The 16,115-nt window shown below is 39.0% G+C and overlaps 1 protein-coding gene across 7 annotated transcripts in view; it reads right to left on the reverse strand.

The window, feature by feature from the left end:
* Positions 1–16,115, reverse strand: part of LOC144025414 (uncharacterized) — a 50,697-nt gene that overhangs the window by 22,270 nt on the left and 12,312 nt on the right. For 3 of the 7 annotated variants that reach the window (XM_077531390.1, XM_077531388.1, XM_077531389.1), the window contains one exon: positions 15,405–15,567. In XM_077531390.1, the coding sequence (XP_077387516.1) occupies positions 15,405–15,567 (163 nt within the window). Of the gene's footprint in view, positions 1–5,444; positions 5,979–15,404; positions 15,568–16,115 lie in introns of those variants that run through there. The other 4 variants (XM_077531394.1, XM_077531391.1, XM_077531393.1 and 1 more) reach the window with 3 other exon arrangements.

Genomic DNA, 16,115 nt, shown 5'->3' on the forward strand with positions numbered 1-16,115 from the left:
GATATGATTAACAAACAGAATAATTACGTGGAAAATATTTCTCTGATAGCTCAGAATAATGAAATCAGGGCCCGACCGATATGCACTTTTTGAGGCCGATGCCGATACCAATTTTTGGCAGAAAAAAAATAACACTTTATTTATTTATTTATTTATTTTTCCTTAAAAAAAAGAAAAAGAAAAAAAAAACACTGATTACCGGTTAATCTGCCAATTATTTATTTAAAATATATATAATACAAATACTGACAGCTAAGGCTGTTTGAAAGTGCCATATAAAGCAAGATAACTTGACTGTTCTTGTGCGATTTGGCCTCTTGGGGGCAGTGTGGTGCCATGCTTCCATGGCGTACACACTTAAAGTGAGTACAGGTTGCAATTGAATTTATTAAAATAACTCGTTTTTCACACATTGGGAATAATTTGTGCCTTTGCGTGTTTTGTATTTAAATATAATGTAGAGTGGATGTAATTCTTTTCGTTGTGTGGTTAGTTTTACAGTTAACTCCAACTGCGGTGTCATTAACCGCTTAAAGGGACAACACAATAACCAGAATAACATACGCTATACACTTGCTAGTTGCTAATGCTACAAAAGCAAAATGGGCACTTTCAACAAGGTCGGAAACTTCAGTTTTCTTCAATAACATTTTAAGGGGGAAATAATCGGCCCGATGTTTGAAGGCCAAGAATCGGCGGCCGATTAATCGGTCGGGCCCTAGATGAAATGTAAATGAATAAGTTAAACTAACTTTGTATCCCTATGCACAGCATAGTGAAGGTCTAACGCAAGAAGAAAAAAAAAGAAGATTTTTAACGTTAATTTAATAACTGAATTGGAATTTCCCAACGAGCTCATTCAGGGGAAACCCACGATTGCAGCACGCATTAAACCTAATATTGGAAATTTCTTGTCGCACATTCACACATATACAGTACTGTATTGTTGCGCACGAGATCACTTAGCGTCAACAGCCTGACCTTACAAATTAATAATTGCCTGCCACTGTCGAAGATCTGCTTCACATTTTTCCTCACGCTGCATTTGAGACGCAAACCAAACTGGAGCTCTGCCTAGCGAGGCCAGATGAAGCAAACCAGAGGAAGTGCAGATGGATTGAGTTTAGTAATGTGACGTTGGTGAGTCGATGATGAACCACAGGTCTTCAATTTACGGAGAGAGGCGGAGAAGCAGAAGGGAATCGAGACTATGAGAATAACTGAGCAGATAAATGCCACATTGACACTAGTTCCACTCAAATACTGTCACTTGGGTCTTCCATAATTGGCATTCATTACTAGAAAACCCATGAAAAAAAAAAGTAGGTCCAGTTGCATGCATCCTGTTGCCAGATTCCAACAAAAATCCTCCAAAAACACTGTTGTGAACAAAAAGGATCAAAACAACACAAATTTAATCCATTATCAGTTCAATTCAAATGCAAATCCTGCTTTGGGGATACAACACAAACTTGTACACTAAATCCAGCGCCTCCCAACCACTGAACATTAGTGCGACGTGAGAATTCATCAGATGTGTCAGAGAAAATTACCGGCAGACTAAATCACGACTTCCTGCAAGTGCGTCGGCTTTGCGCTCAACTAAACAGAACCATATTTCACAATAAGTCAATTTGTGAGTCACGTATAATGAGATCATAATTATTTCGCTATACAGTAATTCCTCATTGTCAACAACAGGCAAAAACTTCAAAGTAGCAACCAAATATTCATTTATATTTATCTACTTTTTAAAACCGACATGCTATGCTATGATAACAGAACATATATGCATGTGAGGTGCAGGTATTAGTTTTGTCCACTCGGAGTTGCCATCCTCACGTTCACAGTATCTATGCTGTTAAACGTGTGTGTCTTTATAAGGCGGGCCTGGCCTGTCGATTGGCAGTCAACGGGCTAAATAAACCGTGAGCCACTCGGCTCGTCGAGTGACGTCAGATGAGGTAATCGGCGGAATATGCGTTTGCCGTATCTTCTTGTTACTTCAATAAAGTCTCTCCATCCAAACCACCTGTTTTTACAATGACAATTCCAGACTGGTGGTTGGTGACATTAAATTAGCCAACGATGGTTATGTTACTATGGTTGAATAATTTTACGTGTAAGACAATTATAGTTTGTTATCGGCACATTGCACTTTTCTCTTTTATTACGTGTGAAATGATCCCAAACTCCAGGAAAATATTCGCCAACCGGGCGGGTACAACGAACATGCCCCGAATTCGATTCATTGACCTGGTGGGTATCATGATAAGTCGTGTTGTTCCGATACCAATACTGGTATCGGCAGAGGCCCCGATACTGCATTAAAACAGTAACATGCCAATACTATTAATTCCAACTCTAATATAGGATTTTGGATGCAGAATCTTGCATCTTGCTCGTGCACGACATTCACCGATACGCAACATGTTCACTACATGCCGATCTAAGACATCCTATTGGCCCTTGAATGCTCTGAACCAATAGCAGGACAGTTTTATTCATGTCAAGAAAAAAACAAAAAAAAAACCTTAGGCATCGGTATGGTATCGGCCGATACGGCAAAGCTGGGTATCGGAATCGGTATCGGGGGCCAAACGCGATATCGGAACTACACTAATGATAAGTGACGTTAGCTGATGCTGAGGCATATAAAGCAGTGACAGAAACCTAACGTGAACGTGTCCAAATAATATTACAGTATGCTACCATGTTGTCTCTCTTCATCTGTCTTTCCAGTCTCACTTGATCAATCAATCAATCAATCAATCAATCATATGACTAAAGGACAAACAATCGTATTTTACTCTTTAAACTCTAGTTTTGTTACAGACATCATCAAAAGTAATGAGTTGAATGTGATCTGAAAGCTCAGCGTGCTCTTTTTTGGATTTTAGTACTGTTTTGCACACGCGTCATCGAACAGTCACAAGGCAGCCTGGCCACGAGTCGAGTCTTTGAAATAAAAAAGCCTGTAACAAAGTGAACTAGTCAAGGCCTGAATAGCTGCGGGGAAATCACTCCATTGGAAATTTGAGGAATTTGTCAGAGAGGATTTCCTTTAACCATCTTCTGCTTCTCACTGGAAACAATAACATGACATTTGACAACGTCTTTTAAACAGTACTTTGTAAAATTAAAATATACAAATGGTATAAAGTAAACTTGGACATTTGCTGTTTTATTGGTTTGGACAGAACCTCTCTCTTATCTGAAAGATATAGACCACCTGTAAACATGTTCACTTATGACTTTGCATGTTCATAGAAGACGCACATTTCCAAAGCGTTCTCGTTCGGGGGTTTTCTCATCACCACATTCTCTTCTTCCCCCGCCAGCCATCGCACACACGCCGCTGCTTGAAATGCGAACGTGTTCTTAGCAACGGACCGTACAAGGACTCCAGACGGAACCTGACCAAAACGTTGTCATCAGTCACTCCGCCCTGTCTACGCTTACATTCATTTTCATCTGCATCGCCATTCCTGCTAAACAAACGACTGACGCACCAGTTGGCTTCTGCTTGTACAAACTTTCCATCTATATTGTGAAATCAAACGAGATTCTTCTTCTTTACAGATGTTACAGATGTTGCAGCAACCCTTGCATTTGGTCCGCGAGTTCTATAGTTTCCAATAGTCTGGGGCTGCCGTGAAGGCAACATGAAACTGTTTTCATAAACGATGCATCGTTAACATGTTGTGGTATTGGTGTGGTTATGGCCGACAGTAACGGTTCCATATTGGCATTAAAGAGTCGCTGCTAGGTCGCCGCTCGACGCTACAATACATTAATTATGCCATATCGCAATTAAAATTAATATCAATTGAACTATTTCACTACCAGCCATTTTAGGAAATTTCAAAATTTTCAATACCCACGCGATATTGCGTTCAATAATTATACATAAGCCGAATCTACCAAATGAATACTTTTTGCCCCATTCTGTTCTTTTCTAATTGAAAAATGTAGGTTTGCCCAAATACAGCCATTTCTCCCATGAACTCTGAAACTGTTGATTTCGTATAAAATGGGGCAATGATGTCATCTACCGGTGGTTAGGCATCAGTAAAGTTGTTTCCAAGTTTGACATTTACAGTGGAGCATAATCAGATTCTTCCCATCTATCCCCACTCTGAAAAAATTTGAATTGACGAGTATACTTGTCACCGGCAGTGAATGAGTTAAGCAGCTTTGTTTGTTTTTGCAGAAAGTAATAACGTTGGCATGAGCAGCCCCATTCTTTGCAGAATTCCATCTACTTTAAGATGATTTTTGTGGTCTATTTTAGGAACAAATTGATCCGTCACTATTGCAGCTCAGTCAAACACAATCAGAATCACACAATTTTAGTTTGCTGGCTGAAGCAGTTTTACAGCTCCAATGGACAATAGCATTATGTCGCTTCACACAACAATGTTGCATTGTCTGAGTTTTTTTTTCCCCACTTGGTTGTCAAAGAAACATACTCAAATGACAATCCCTGAACTGCATAAATTATGCTATCAAGTTGAACAGTATCTAAACAGATCTAATTCGAAACATTAAGCAAGATCGACTAATCAGTAAAATTGTGTTTTCTGACACCTAAAATGATTCTTTCAAGCAACTTTGTCACACTAACTGTGAGGGTTCACTCTCACTGTGCTACATAGACAAAACCATTTCTGTGTCATATCTGCCAAGTGAACCGTAAAAGCTTACATTGTTGCCGCGTCATGAAACTGTGGGCAAAAAAAAAGAAAGTAAAATGGTCAGCAGCGCACATCACATCTAGTAATAAAACTGATGCTTGACTGTAGCTTAAATAGCTCAAAGCGCTTATTATGCTAACCTCTGTGCTTCAATCACGCTGCCAAGCCCAGTAAAAAAAAAAAAAAAAAAAAGTTATATATACGCTGCAGAACCGATTCAAAGCACAAACAGTACATCAGTGAGGGACAATATCCAAAGCAAAACATCAAGTGAACAAGAATATGACTGATGCCGAGTCATGTTCATGATTCTAATTTTCCTGCATAACAACCCCCAACAAAATGCACACTCCTTTCTGAAATTGTGTGACCAATCATTTACTCACAGTACTCACAAAAAAACAACAACAAATCAGGCCATCAGCTCTGAGTCATCCAGCTGACTGTCAGTGCCAACTACAAGTCATCAGAAGTCTCAATAAACAAAGACAAACAAAAGCTTCATTAGCCAGCATTCTGGGACAAAAAGACAGATTCAACTCTGTTGGGTGACAACGTGCCATACAAGTTAAAACCAGCACGCTTTGATACATAAAGTGGATTTTTACTAGCAGAGTGCAAACCTATAATTAGTTTCCAGAGCACTCCATCTCATCTCTGGCTCCTTAACATGTAATGTTACGAGACAAGACATCTTGTTCTGGTTACTAAGCAAATATGGACCGACGGAGAAAACTTGAAACTTACTTTTTGCTCTTGAAGCATCCATACATTCCGGCCGTGATGTAGAACGACTCAAATCTTAGTAGTAATAATACAATCTGTCTTCCTCTTGGTTTGTCCAACAGCAGAAACAGATAATTTCTGTTTAAATGTCAGAGACGTGATGACCTCGCTCTATCTTAAAGTAAAGTTGTCTCTCTGTGTGAGATGATCATTCTCGTCGCAGTCCGACCATCCTCTGAGGTTCCTCCCACTTATGAAACTTCACTGTTGTCAAATTACATACAGAATTTCCTTTCACCAAATAATGTTGGGCAGGGGAAAAAAAAAAAAAAAAGTGGGCAGGAAAGCAAGCCAAACTTTCCCGCTCTAGTATTTGCATGCACAATACCACAAAAAAAGCAGTCATTCTTTTCAAGTGAGTCAGGATTTTGTGAGCCTTCAAAATCAGTTTCTTTTTTTTTTTTTCTTCAGTAGTTTGCAAGCGATCCACTGAGGCGACGATGCGGTGTTGAACTAAAGGGGAAACAATGGACTACATGAGTAAGTGCATGCCTCGTTCCTCCGGTCCCGGTCACCATGGATGGTAATGCTGCGGCGGGAGGAGGGCGGCGGGAGGGCCGCAGGAGGGAGGAGGGCGAGAGACTGCTCACTAAACGTCCTCGACGCGGCTCTCTTTTCTCTTCTTAAATTCTTCTTAAATTGTGTAGATTGCAAATTCTTACGGCTTGGTTCTTGATTAAAGAACTGCAGGTTCACGTGCTGCTCGTCTGTGGGTCTTACTCCATTAAATGAACGCTTTCCTTCTACATCGTTTCCACTTTTCATTATTTTGATACAAGTTGAACTTTGCTGGATTCACCCATCCACAGAATCTGATAGAACATTTTTTTTTTTTTTTTTTTTAAATCAGAAAGAAGGAACACAGACAGACAACTTTAAAAGTTCTAAGCCAAATGTTGGATCATTTCTCGATTATACTGTAAACAAATGTTGAAGTATGAATTGCACTGGGACTGGCCGGTCAATATGTTTTATTATGGCTTTTGAAAGAAAGGAAGACAGAGTTGAATGAGGAGAACTGGGACCAGCCTCCTGATGAAGATTCTATTACAATATCTGCACTGGCGTACTACCAGATTATACATCGCCAAGACATGGATGACAATATCATAATTCTGAGCAAAAATATTGCGGTATCACAGTATTAAAAGTATAGCTTTAACTAAAAAAAGAAAATAATAATAATAATAATAATTAATAAATAAATAAATTGGGTAAATATAAACATTCTTTCCCATTGAACACAATGCACTTTTTTTGTTTTTAAACAAAATATACTGGTAGATTATTTTTTATTTTTTTTTTTTTTTTTTGGGGGGGGACACTAAAATGCATGCACCATGCAAGGAAAGGAAAAAGGAAGGAAAAAATGAAGGAAAAAAGAAAGAAAGAAAGAAACTAAAGACATTATTCTTCATTTTAAAACCGCTTTATCATTAGGGTAATTTTGCCGAAAACGGCTAAAAAAAAAAAAAGGTGCCGCCGAATTAAGTTGAAAGCTGTTCCTGAACCATTCGGAGGTTTGTGATAGTATTTTTATTTATTTATTTTTTGATTTTTTGCCACCGGTGGGTCGTCTGCACCTGTGTGCTACTGCACAACCCTCCCCTCCCTGCTCAGCGTAGCTCCACAAAGAAACGGTTTGTTTAAATTACTGATCTCTGCAAGTAGCCAATCATAATTGTGTTGTGGGATTTTGTCTGTTTTGCAATCCCCTCAATAAAGAAATGTTGATTAAATGCCGTAGCTCGGTTGCAGTTGCTATCATATGATGCCGGTTGGTTTCCACCCATTTTTTTATTTTTTTTTAAATAGCATTTCGGCCGTGGTCTATGGCGCACACATACTTATCGTTTACAACATTAGTTGTACCTGGAAAATATCATCTGATCCAAGAGCACTATTTAAAAAAAAAAAATGACATCAAAGGACATCAAAGCACAACAATTAAGGAAAACAGAATTCTACAGAATTTTCAAAATAATGCAGCAGTTAATGCCCGTCATGTCACTGCTTTGAGATTTTCCATCATTTTAATGCCATATTTTTCCCACCGTGTGTACGTTCATAAAATATAGATATGCTTAACAGTTTATAAACATGCCTTTAAAAATATCATTTTCTCTAATATCTGAAAAACAACTTGTGATTGGCTGGCAAGCAGCTCAGGGTGTATCCCGCCTACTGCCCGAAGGCAGCTGGGATAGGCTCCAGCACCCCCGGTGAAGAAAATGGATGGATGGATTTGAAAAAAAAAAACCAAAAAAACAATTCATATGACGCCGAGTATCATTAGAATGTGCAAGTGGTCATAACGTTGTTGCCAGCTGGTGCATATCGAACGGGATTTAACAGTTCCCTGCTACATTGTCATGCTCCACTTGAAAAAAAAAAAAAAAAGAAAAGTTTCCATTGTGCACAAAAATCAATATTGCAGCTTGTATTGATGACTAAATGTCTGTGATGGGTCTTCCATTCATTTTGCAGCCACTGCATGCATCACCACTACCAGAAAGGGAGAAAAAGTGGAATGAGTTGAGGGTGTATTGTGGTCACCCTTGTTGGATTTAACACAGACAAGCGGCGCTCGGTGGGCCTCGTGTTACTCATTTGATGTGTCACAGCAGGGGGCCAAGAGACTGCAAATGGCCCGTTGCGGCTGATCACGGCTAAGTAGGGAGCTTACAGTAAATACCGACAGCAAGCGCAGCTCCACGGGCTTATCGTGGTGTGGCTGAGAGGTGACATGAGGCGCGATCCTTGCTAGATCCTCCCATCTCAGATGCAACAGCATCCTTCTCAAAAGACTGGCTCAATTTTAACTAACTTGAAATTATTATAAAGGTGGCTATGGCTCAGAAGAGGCACATTTCAACTGGATGTGAAAGAGAAAGAGTTCAGTTGCGGCACATTTCTCAATCCTAACATGCTTGGACTTAGTCTTGTCTTGTGTCATTCCTTGATGATAAAAAAAAAGGTGTATGTGTTTCAATCGCGGAATCTCCAAGGTGTGTGCAGCATAACACAACCAACAAGAAATAGGGGTGTGCCAAAAAAATCGATTCATAAAAGAATCGAGATTCTCATTTATTAATCGAATCGATATTAATATCCAAAAATCTATTTTATTTAAATTAGAAATGAAAAAGAAGGGGAAAAGGCAGTTGTAGCCCACATGCTGTTTTTATGGATAAAGGCACTTACAATACAAAATGAATAAATGTTTAAAAAAATAAAAAATAAAAATAAAAATAAAAAACACTTTTAATGTCTCTATTTGTCATTTTGTCTCGCAAAGCAGACTGGAGTAGATCATGACAATGTTGTGCATATCTGTAAATTGAAGTGGAAATCATTTGTCAATCAAATAATTTTCAATCGAATCGTAGACCCAAAAATCACAATCGAATCGAATCGTGAGACAGTCAAAGATTCCCAGCCCTAACAAGTAATGTTTCAAATGTCCATTAAACGGCATGCGCATACTGAGGAAGCATTATGTTGACGAGACAAATCTCTGAAGAAATAATGAAAAACGCACCAGAAAATTAGCAAAACTGTACCTGGCATAATATGCACGATAAGGGACGCAAGCCGATCTCCGATTGCCCACGTCACATGGGCAGCTACATCATCCGCAAGGGGAAATCTTGCATTTTGCCAGTTATAAACCAACGTTGCCCGTAGAAGCCATCAAGTCCATTTCTACTTCCGCAAGGTGCACTTCCACCACCCTGATTTTAATGCCAATGAGGGGAGCTGCTTCAGGAGTTGGCTGTGTTCCATCCCAGAATGACACCAATTCTACCTATGCAGAGTCTCGGAAAACACCAAAAGAAAGAAAACTCCACCCATGTGCACAGTTATAGACTGTCTTGCACTAGGCATGAAAATAGGGCCCTTTTAGGAAAAAAAAAAAAAACACCTCAAAGTTTAAAGTTTAGAAGATGAACTACCACATTAATGCGCTTGCTTTCATAGTCACATAATATTTAAAAAACGTTTCACGCATTTTAAACAAATTTGTCTGTGCCTTGGATGCTGCCTTTCCCTGCCTTGATTGACTCCAGATGGGACGTCATTCCATACCAGAAGGGCACCAAGTCAATAAAAGAGCTTTGCCAAGACTAATAACCAACTGTTACATACATGTGAATCTGTAACAAAAAACAACACATGCCTTTTTTTTCCCATAAAATGTTTCAAATCAAAATGTAATGAGATGCAAACCACATTCAAGCTCTGCTTCAGTTCCTTAAAAGTAGGAAAGTAGGTCACAGCAAGTTGGCGCTTGGCTGCCAAACAATTGAGTGCGCAATAATAGACAGGTTCAAACAAACCAAAGGCAGACGGTCATTAGAAGTCATTTGGTGCCCTCAGCAGTTTTAACTTTGTAGTTTGTTGCAAACTTGCAGTGACATCCACTCAAATCATATTACCTGAATAAAACCAGAAGTCACTTTAGCATGGAATGCCACAATAGCACGTCAAGTACATTGGACTTTCCTACTGATAGGAATTTGGGTCAAATCCACGTCTCAAGTCACACAACAGAGGGAAAAGCGAAATCCGAAACAAATCTGAGGTTTACCAAAGTCATCGAACAAACAGTGATTGTGTCCGCTGTTGCTACTTGTAAATACCTGTGATCATATTTTGGATTTCTCTCTTTGCATGATTGCGCGCACATTTGATTTGAGATATGTCGCTGAAACCGCAAAGCCAGTTAAGTGGGAGATATTGACGGTGTTTCCATTAGGATAATGGATGCGATATTTTCGGCACCACTATGCCCACTGCCCATGCCATTAAGGCTCACGAATCCCAAGCTGGCGTGCGAGGGAAATGCGATGCCCTTTTGTCAATGAGCAGATCTAAAAGCAACTCTCCAGTGCCATATAAAATAATATGTGGGATCATCACCATGAAGATCCTCTCAGAGGCTTTCAAAAAAAACAACAACCAAAAAACTCTTATTTAATGTCCCCAATGAGCAAGTGTCCACTTTATCAACATTAAACGTGTTCCTATTACAAAATATGTGTGAGAAATTCAAGACATATTTATCAATTATGTGACTTTCTGTTTACACAGCCAAGAAGGAATGTCGGTCAAGTGAGTTTCCAACGGAAGAAAAATGTGGATATTGGTATTTCCTGAACGAGTCCGGAGAACACCCACTTTGTGTCCTTGCACTTTTGCAACAGGTCAAACCATTAGGCCTTCATCTCATCTTCTGCAGGTGCTTGCTGAGGTCAAAACTCTCTTTTGCACACGCCACTAGTTAGACTTAGAGTATTGGAATTCCCCACTTTGGATTTCTTATCATGATTTATGAAAGCTTTAATGGAGTGTTGTCATAAGGCTGATAGACCCTTTAATTAAAATGAATTTCGGTGAAGCTTTATGTTTATCATTGTGCTTTTATTTGTGTAGGAAATTTGAACTGCTTTATATTGTAGACAAGATTATGGGGGCATTATTGAATAGCACAGTTACAGTTACAACCCTCAACCCTCATGTATCCATAAAAATTCATTCATTCATCAATTATGTTGGAAGTTAATAATCAGTAAATCTTTTAATTTACATTTTCTATCCATTCATTAACTTTACTGCTTGTCCTTATAAGAAGGGTCGCAGTTTTTTGGACGAAAGCCGGGGTTACTCAGAGAAAACCCACACTAACATTTAAAGCAACCGAGAACCGTGAGGCAGATGTTTATTATTATCATCATCATGATCATAATCTCTCTCTGAATGCTCTTAATTTCTGATTGTACATTTGCCAGTGTCACATTGTCAAGTCATCTTTATAGCACTTTCAACAACGCGCTTACAGTACACATAACATCAATTAGCAATCCTAACAAATCATCAACTTTTTTTTTTTTTCCCATTCCTGCCTACTCTTTGATGTTTGACGTGGTTTTGGATTCAAGAGGAGAGATTCAGCCTCCTTTCAACATTTGATGAAAGACGTCATGATCACATCATGCATGACGTCACACGTATGTTAAAAGCGACGTTGAGCAGTGAAGACTCAACAAACAGCACCCCTGCTGGTTGCAATCAAGCAGTGCCATCCATATTTGCCTCCATGATAGGCTCCAGAACCTCCGCGACCCTCGTGAGGATAAGCGGTTCAGATAATAAACAGATGGGTGGATGGATGGATTTCCGAGATGTGATAAGTAACATTTCCAACTCGACGTCATTCTTGACATATTAACTCATTTGCTCCCAATAGCGTGTAAATACGTTTTTTTAATTTTCTAAGTGTTCCAAAGATGTATTTATACGTTTTTTTTGTTATTTTTATGCTAGAGCATACAGACGGCTTTGATTCAGCCTCTCAACTGCAAAGCATCCCTAAAATTAATGTTGTATGCAAATGTACTGGCCTAACAACTAAATACATTTTTGAGTAATTTTTAAACAACAACCGTGTTGGAAAGCTACCATGGCGAATTTCCATGCTCCTCTTTTATCATATCTTCCTTCTTTTTTTATTATGTGGTTTTTCTCCAGATCTCATTCTGTATTTTTATATGAAGAGGAGGAGGAGGAGGAGGAGGAGGAGGAGGAGTTGCCGTGGCTGCTCTCGGGCGCCCTGAGAATTCCACCCTCCATCTGGAAGCCATCTTCTCTCTCTTTCTCTCTTGCTTTATCAAACACTCGCTAGTTTTTGGTGAAACTCTGTGCTGTAATGTAAATAACCCTGTAATCGTACTCCTGCCCTCAGTTTGCCACCCTCCACGCTGTGCGTGTGTTTTGTTTTCACATCCAAAACACTCATGCACACATCTTTTTCTTCCTCACCTTTACAAGCTGAGACTTTCGGCGTGTTGAAAACAAAACAATCATCAATTTTGTGTCTATATATTGTTTTACAATCGAGTGTGTGTTTATGTGTCTTCATTATGCTTGTAGTTACAATCTTTTTTTTTTCTCTAACATTTGAAGCATATCTGTGTACTCTGCTATTTCCCAAAGGTTGCCAACATACATACTTTCCCCTTAAAAGGGTTTGTATGATGCTCGCATATAAATAAAACTGACTTGGCACAACTTTAAATTCTTGGGTTTGAGTTCCAGTGGGTTGCGCGGTTTGATTTGAACTTCAGTCAAGTTTCTTCTTCACGTACATTTTTTTTTTTCTTAATCATAATCATTGCGTTGTTTTTCGATTGTTTGAAAACAAATATACATTTAGTTTGTCTTTTCTATGTGCAAATTAGATGTTTTTTTCTGTCATGATGTAAACTAAACTCATATTGAGAGTCTGTATTATAATAACGTCAAAATGATTTTTGATACTCTGCCAGTTTAAAATATCTCTACTGCGGCAACATCAAGGCAGAAATGTGGCCAAAATGATGCTATTCATAGATGAGCGACCATTCAAGCCAACCTCGGAGAATGTATTTTGAGTTGTAAGCAGTTGTTTGATTTTGTGTATGAAAGTTTAGGATATGGAGGATCTCTAAGAGGGTTTGTTGGCGGAAGAAGTCAGACAATGACAGTTTTTATGTATTTGCACCATTTGAATTAAAAGAATACGAGACTTAAAAATTAAGGTATAACTGAGGATGTTTTACAAAAAAAAAAAAAAAGTATGCAATTTACCATTTAGGATTACAGCTAATAACTGTACGATTTCGATGAGAAATCCAAAATGGCGAGCATGAGATAATGAAGTGGGAGCATGTGTGCGGAGGGCAGAGAAGACAGCTAAGTTGGCTGTTGTACGCTTCTTGAGAATTAATCTTGTACAGTCGGAAAGCCTGATTATTTCCCTTTTAAATGGTGCCACATTTGCAAAAATGCATTTGTGGGATGAGCAGCAGTGCTGAGTATGTGGGCTGGGCACATTAATATAAACTTAAAATAAATATTAGGGGGGCACAAACTTGTTATTTACAGTATCATTATTATGCTTTGGTTTTTACTGGTTTGGCTGATTTGACATCAAATTGGCCGTATGTGACCCCTTAACTGCAGTGAGACTGAAATCTCTGCTCTAAACTCGAGCTCTATATTAAAGAGATGCTGGTCAACTTAAATGTATGGCTTGATTGGTAGTAATTCATTAGTTTAGCTGCCTAAAAGTGCCTAAAAGCATGAAAATACAATTACAAATTATATATCTATAAATAAATATACGAATGATAACTTCTAGAGCATTCCTAGAAAATTACAATGTCCCATCACTCGTGATGTTTTAAAACAGGCCAGCAGGCTATTCAGGTGGTCCTTGGGGGCTATCTGGTCCCATGTTGGTAGCTTTGCTAAAGTGTCATCTTTCGAACAAATGGATTTGTATAAACGGCAGATGTTTTGTTTGTTTCAGAGAACAATTACTGAATGTGCAAGCAGCTCTAAGAGTGTGCTCATCAAGGAACAATCAATGGTGAAAGCGAGCTTTTCCATGGCGACACGGGATGGTACGTGACACGGCGAGTTAAAAACAAGCATCAAATTGTCTACTGATGTTCCGTGAGCGATCGCGATAGAGGACCGAACGTGACATCTCTGTACACGCTCTCACATGGCTTGTCCAATGACCTAGTGAGAGATGACCTGATCAGGCCTCTCTAATCAGGATGCCCGGGAGACGCACGCGCACAAATGCACATCGAGCTTATCAGTCAGATTAGCAGCGCCAAAGCTTTTAAATGTATGTATCCCCATTCAAAATAGTTTGTCATATCTCTTGATCACATCGCAATCAATTTAAAGGCCTACAGGAAGCCTACTCATGTGCTGAATTGACCATGACGAAGCAGACATGCCTTTTGTTGTGACCAGTGACAGTTTAGCATGCTGGCAAAACAACTATGTCTTTGATCTGTGACATTTTTTTCCACAAGTGACATTTTTGTACACTAGTACAATGACCAGGGTGCACTGACTAGTAGAATGACTACATTTACAAGTGGAGAAAAACTAGTTGAAAACAGAGTGCTACTAGTACCATTAGTTACTTAAAATCCTACTAGTGCATGGATCTAGTGGTTCACATGATGTTAACTATTTTTTGTCACACTAGTAACATTTAGTAGTGTTTAGTCAATTAGTGCACATTTCTATTTGTGTACAGAAATTTCTTAGTAGTGGAAAGCAGACTATCAAATGTGAGCGGCGCCCAAGTTGTTTTACTAGTGCACCCCAGTCATTCTATAGTGCGGCAAATTGTTTTACTAGTGAGGAAAAAGGCGTACTAGTATTTGGACAATTCAGCACACTACTAGGAGTAGGATATCAAATGAATGCTCAAATTCTTTATTTCTTTCGAAGAGGCCAGATCTCCATGTCACGCCCTCTCTCGGGCACGCGCCCGCACACGCGCACGCGCAGCAAAGCAACAGGCGTGCATCCGAATCCCTCCGTCTGTGTTTAGGATTACAGTGGTTCTATCACAGTTAAAGATAACCGTTTAATCTGGGGCGTCCTTGACTTTTCTCAGTACTGTCACTTTGTACTCTGTATTCAGTAGTAGCATGGAGGAACGGGACGAAATCAAATATATGGCATGATGGCATCACAAAAATGTCAGAGGAAATCCTGCAAACAGATCGACAATGAGCTGGCACGGGCACAGTAATAGTTACAAAACTTCCTATTTCAATCAATAAATAAATACAAAACTATTATGCACACTAAATTGGAATGTTCTAAAGGGGGAAGCAAACACTCACAAAAGGAATGGGATAATCTGCAGAGGTGCCTTACTAACGTAAATGGCGTTGGATGAAATGACAACGTTCCTAACTGAAATACTAAATACAAGCACTTAATGGACCGCATGTATCGATCACCAATCACTACTCCACGCAACCCACAAACTCGTCAAAGTCACTCTCGCGCACACGACCAAAATTGGCGAGTTAAATGATTATGAGAAGAAAATCCACTTACGGTGTTTCCTGGATCTCAAACGGCCTCAGAGTGAAGTCATCTCTCAGTGAGTGAAACCAAGACATCAGCGCTGTTGGTGGACTAATGATTGGATTATTTGTCCCAGTCCTGCCCAGCTTCCTCGGCTCTCCCACGATGCATTCATGGACGCCTCGGAAATTTCCTGTTAACAAAAAGTACATGGCGTTTCTTTATAAAATGCGGGTGGGCCGTATATGTCTTGTCACACAGTATTACATGAAGGTATCGAAATGAAAACGACAAAGACCCAAATCACTTTAAAAGCGAAAAGGATGTTAGATTCACTATATTTGCTCTTATTGTTTTACAATAATAGCTTGACCTCATGGAAGCTGTACAAAACATACAATTTTTTCGAGAGAAAATATATATTTATACAGCAATTGATTACTAAATTAAAATTGGATTTTATTTAATTGAATTTGATCTGCAGACTAGGTAATTCATTATGGCACTGAATGAGTTTTCGTTACGAATTACGTTAAATTATTTTGGATTAAACACTGCCATCTAGTGTTGTTTTTGGGGAACACAAAATATTTACTTCACTGAAGCCTTCAAATATTCAAGGCATTTTATTGTACCACCAATATACATTTCCGCATGATGAGAGTAAGATCCCAGTCAGAGTAAAACTTGAAAATAATTTATAACTGACTTATGCAACAAACAAATGTATGACATGCAACA

This window comes from Festucalex cinctus, chromosome 9 (genome assembly GCF_051991245.1).
Source record: "Festucalex cinctus isolate MCC-2025b chromosome 9, RoL_Fcin_1.0, whole genome shotgun sequence".
NCBI classification, from domain to species: Eukaryota; Metazoa; Chordata; class Actinopteri; order Syngnathiformes; family Syngnathidae; genus Festucalex; species Festucalex cinctus.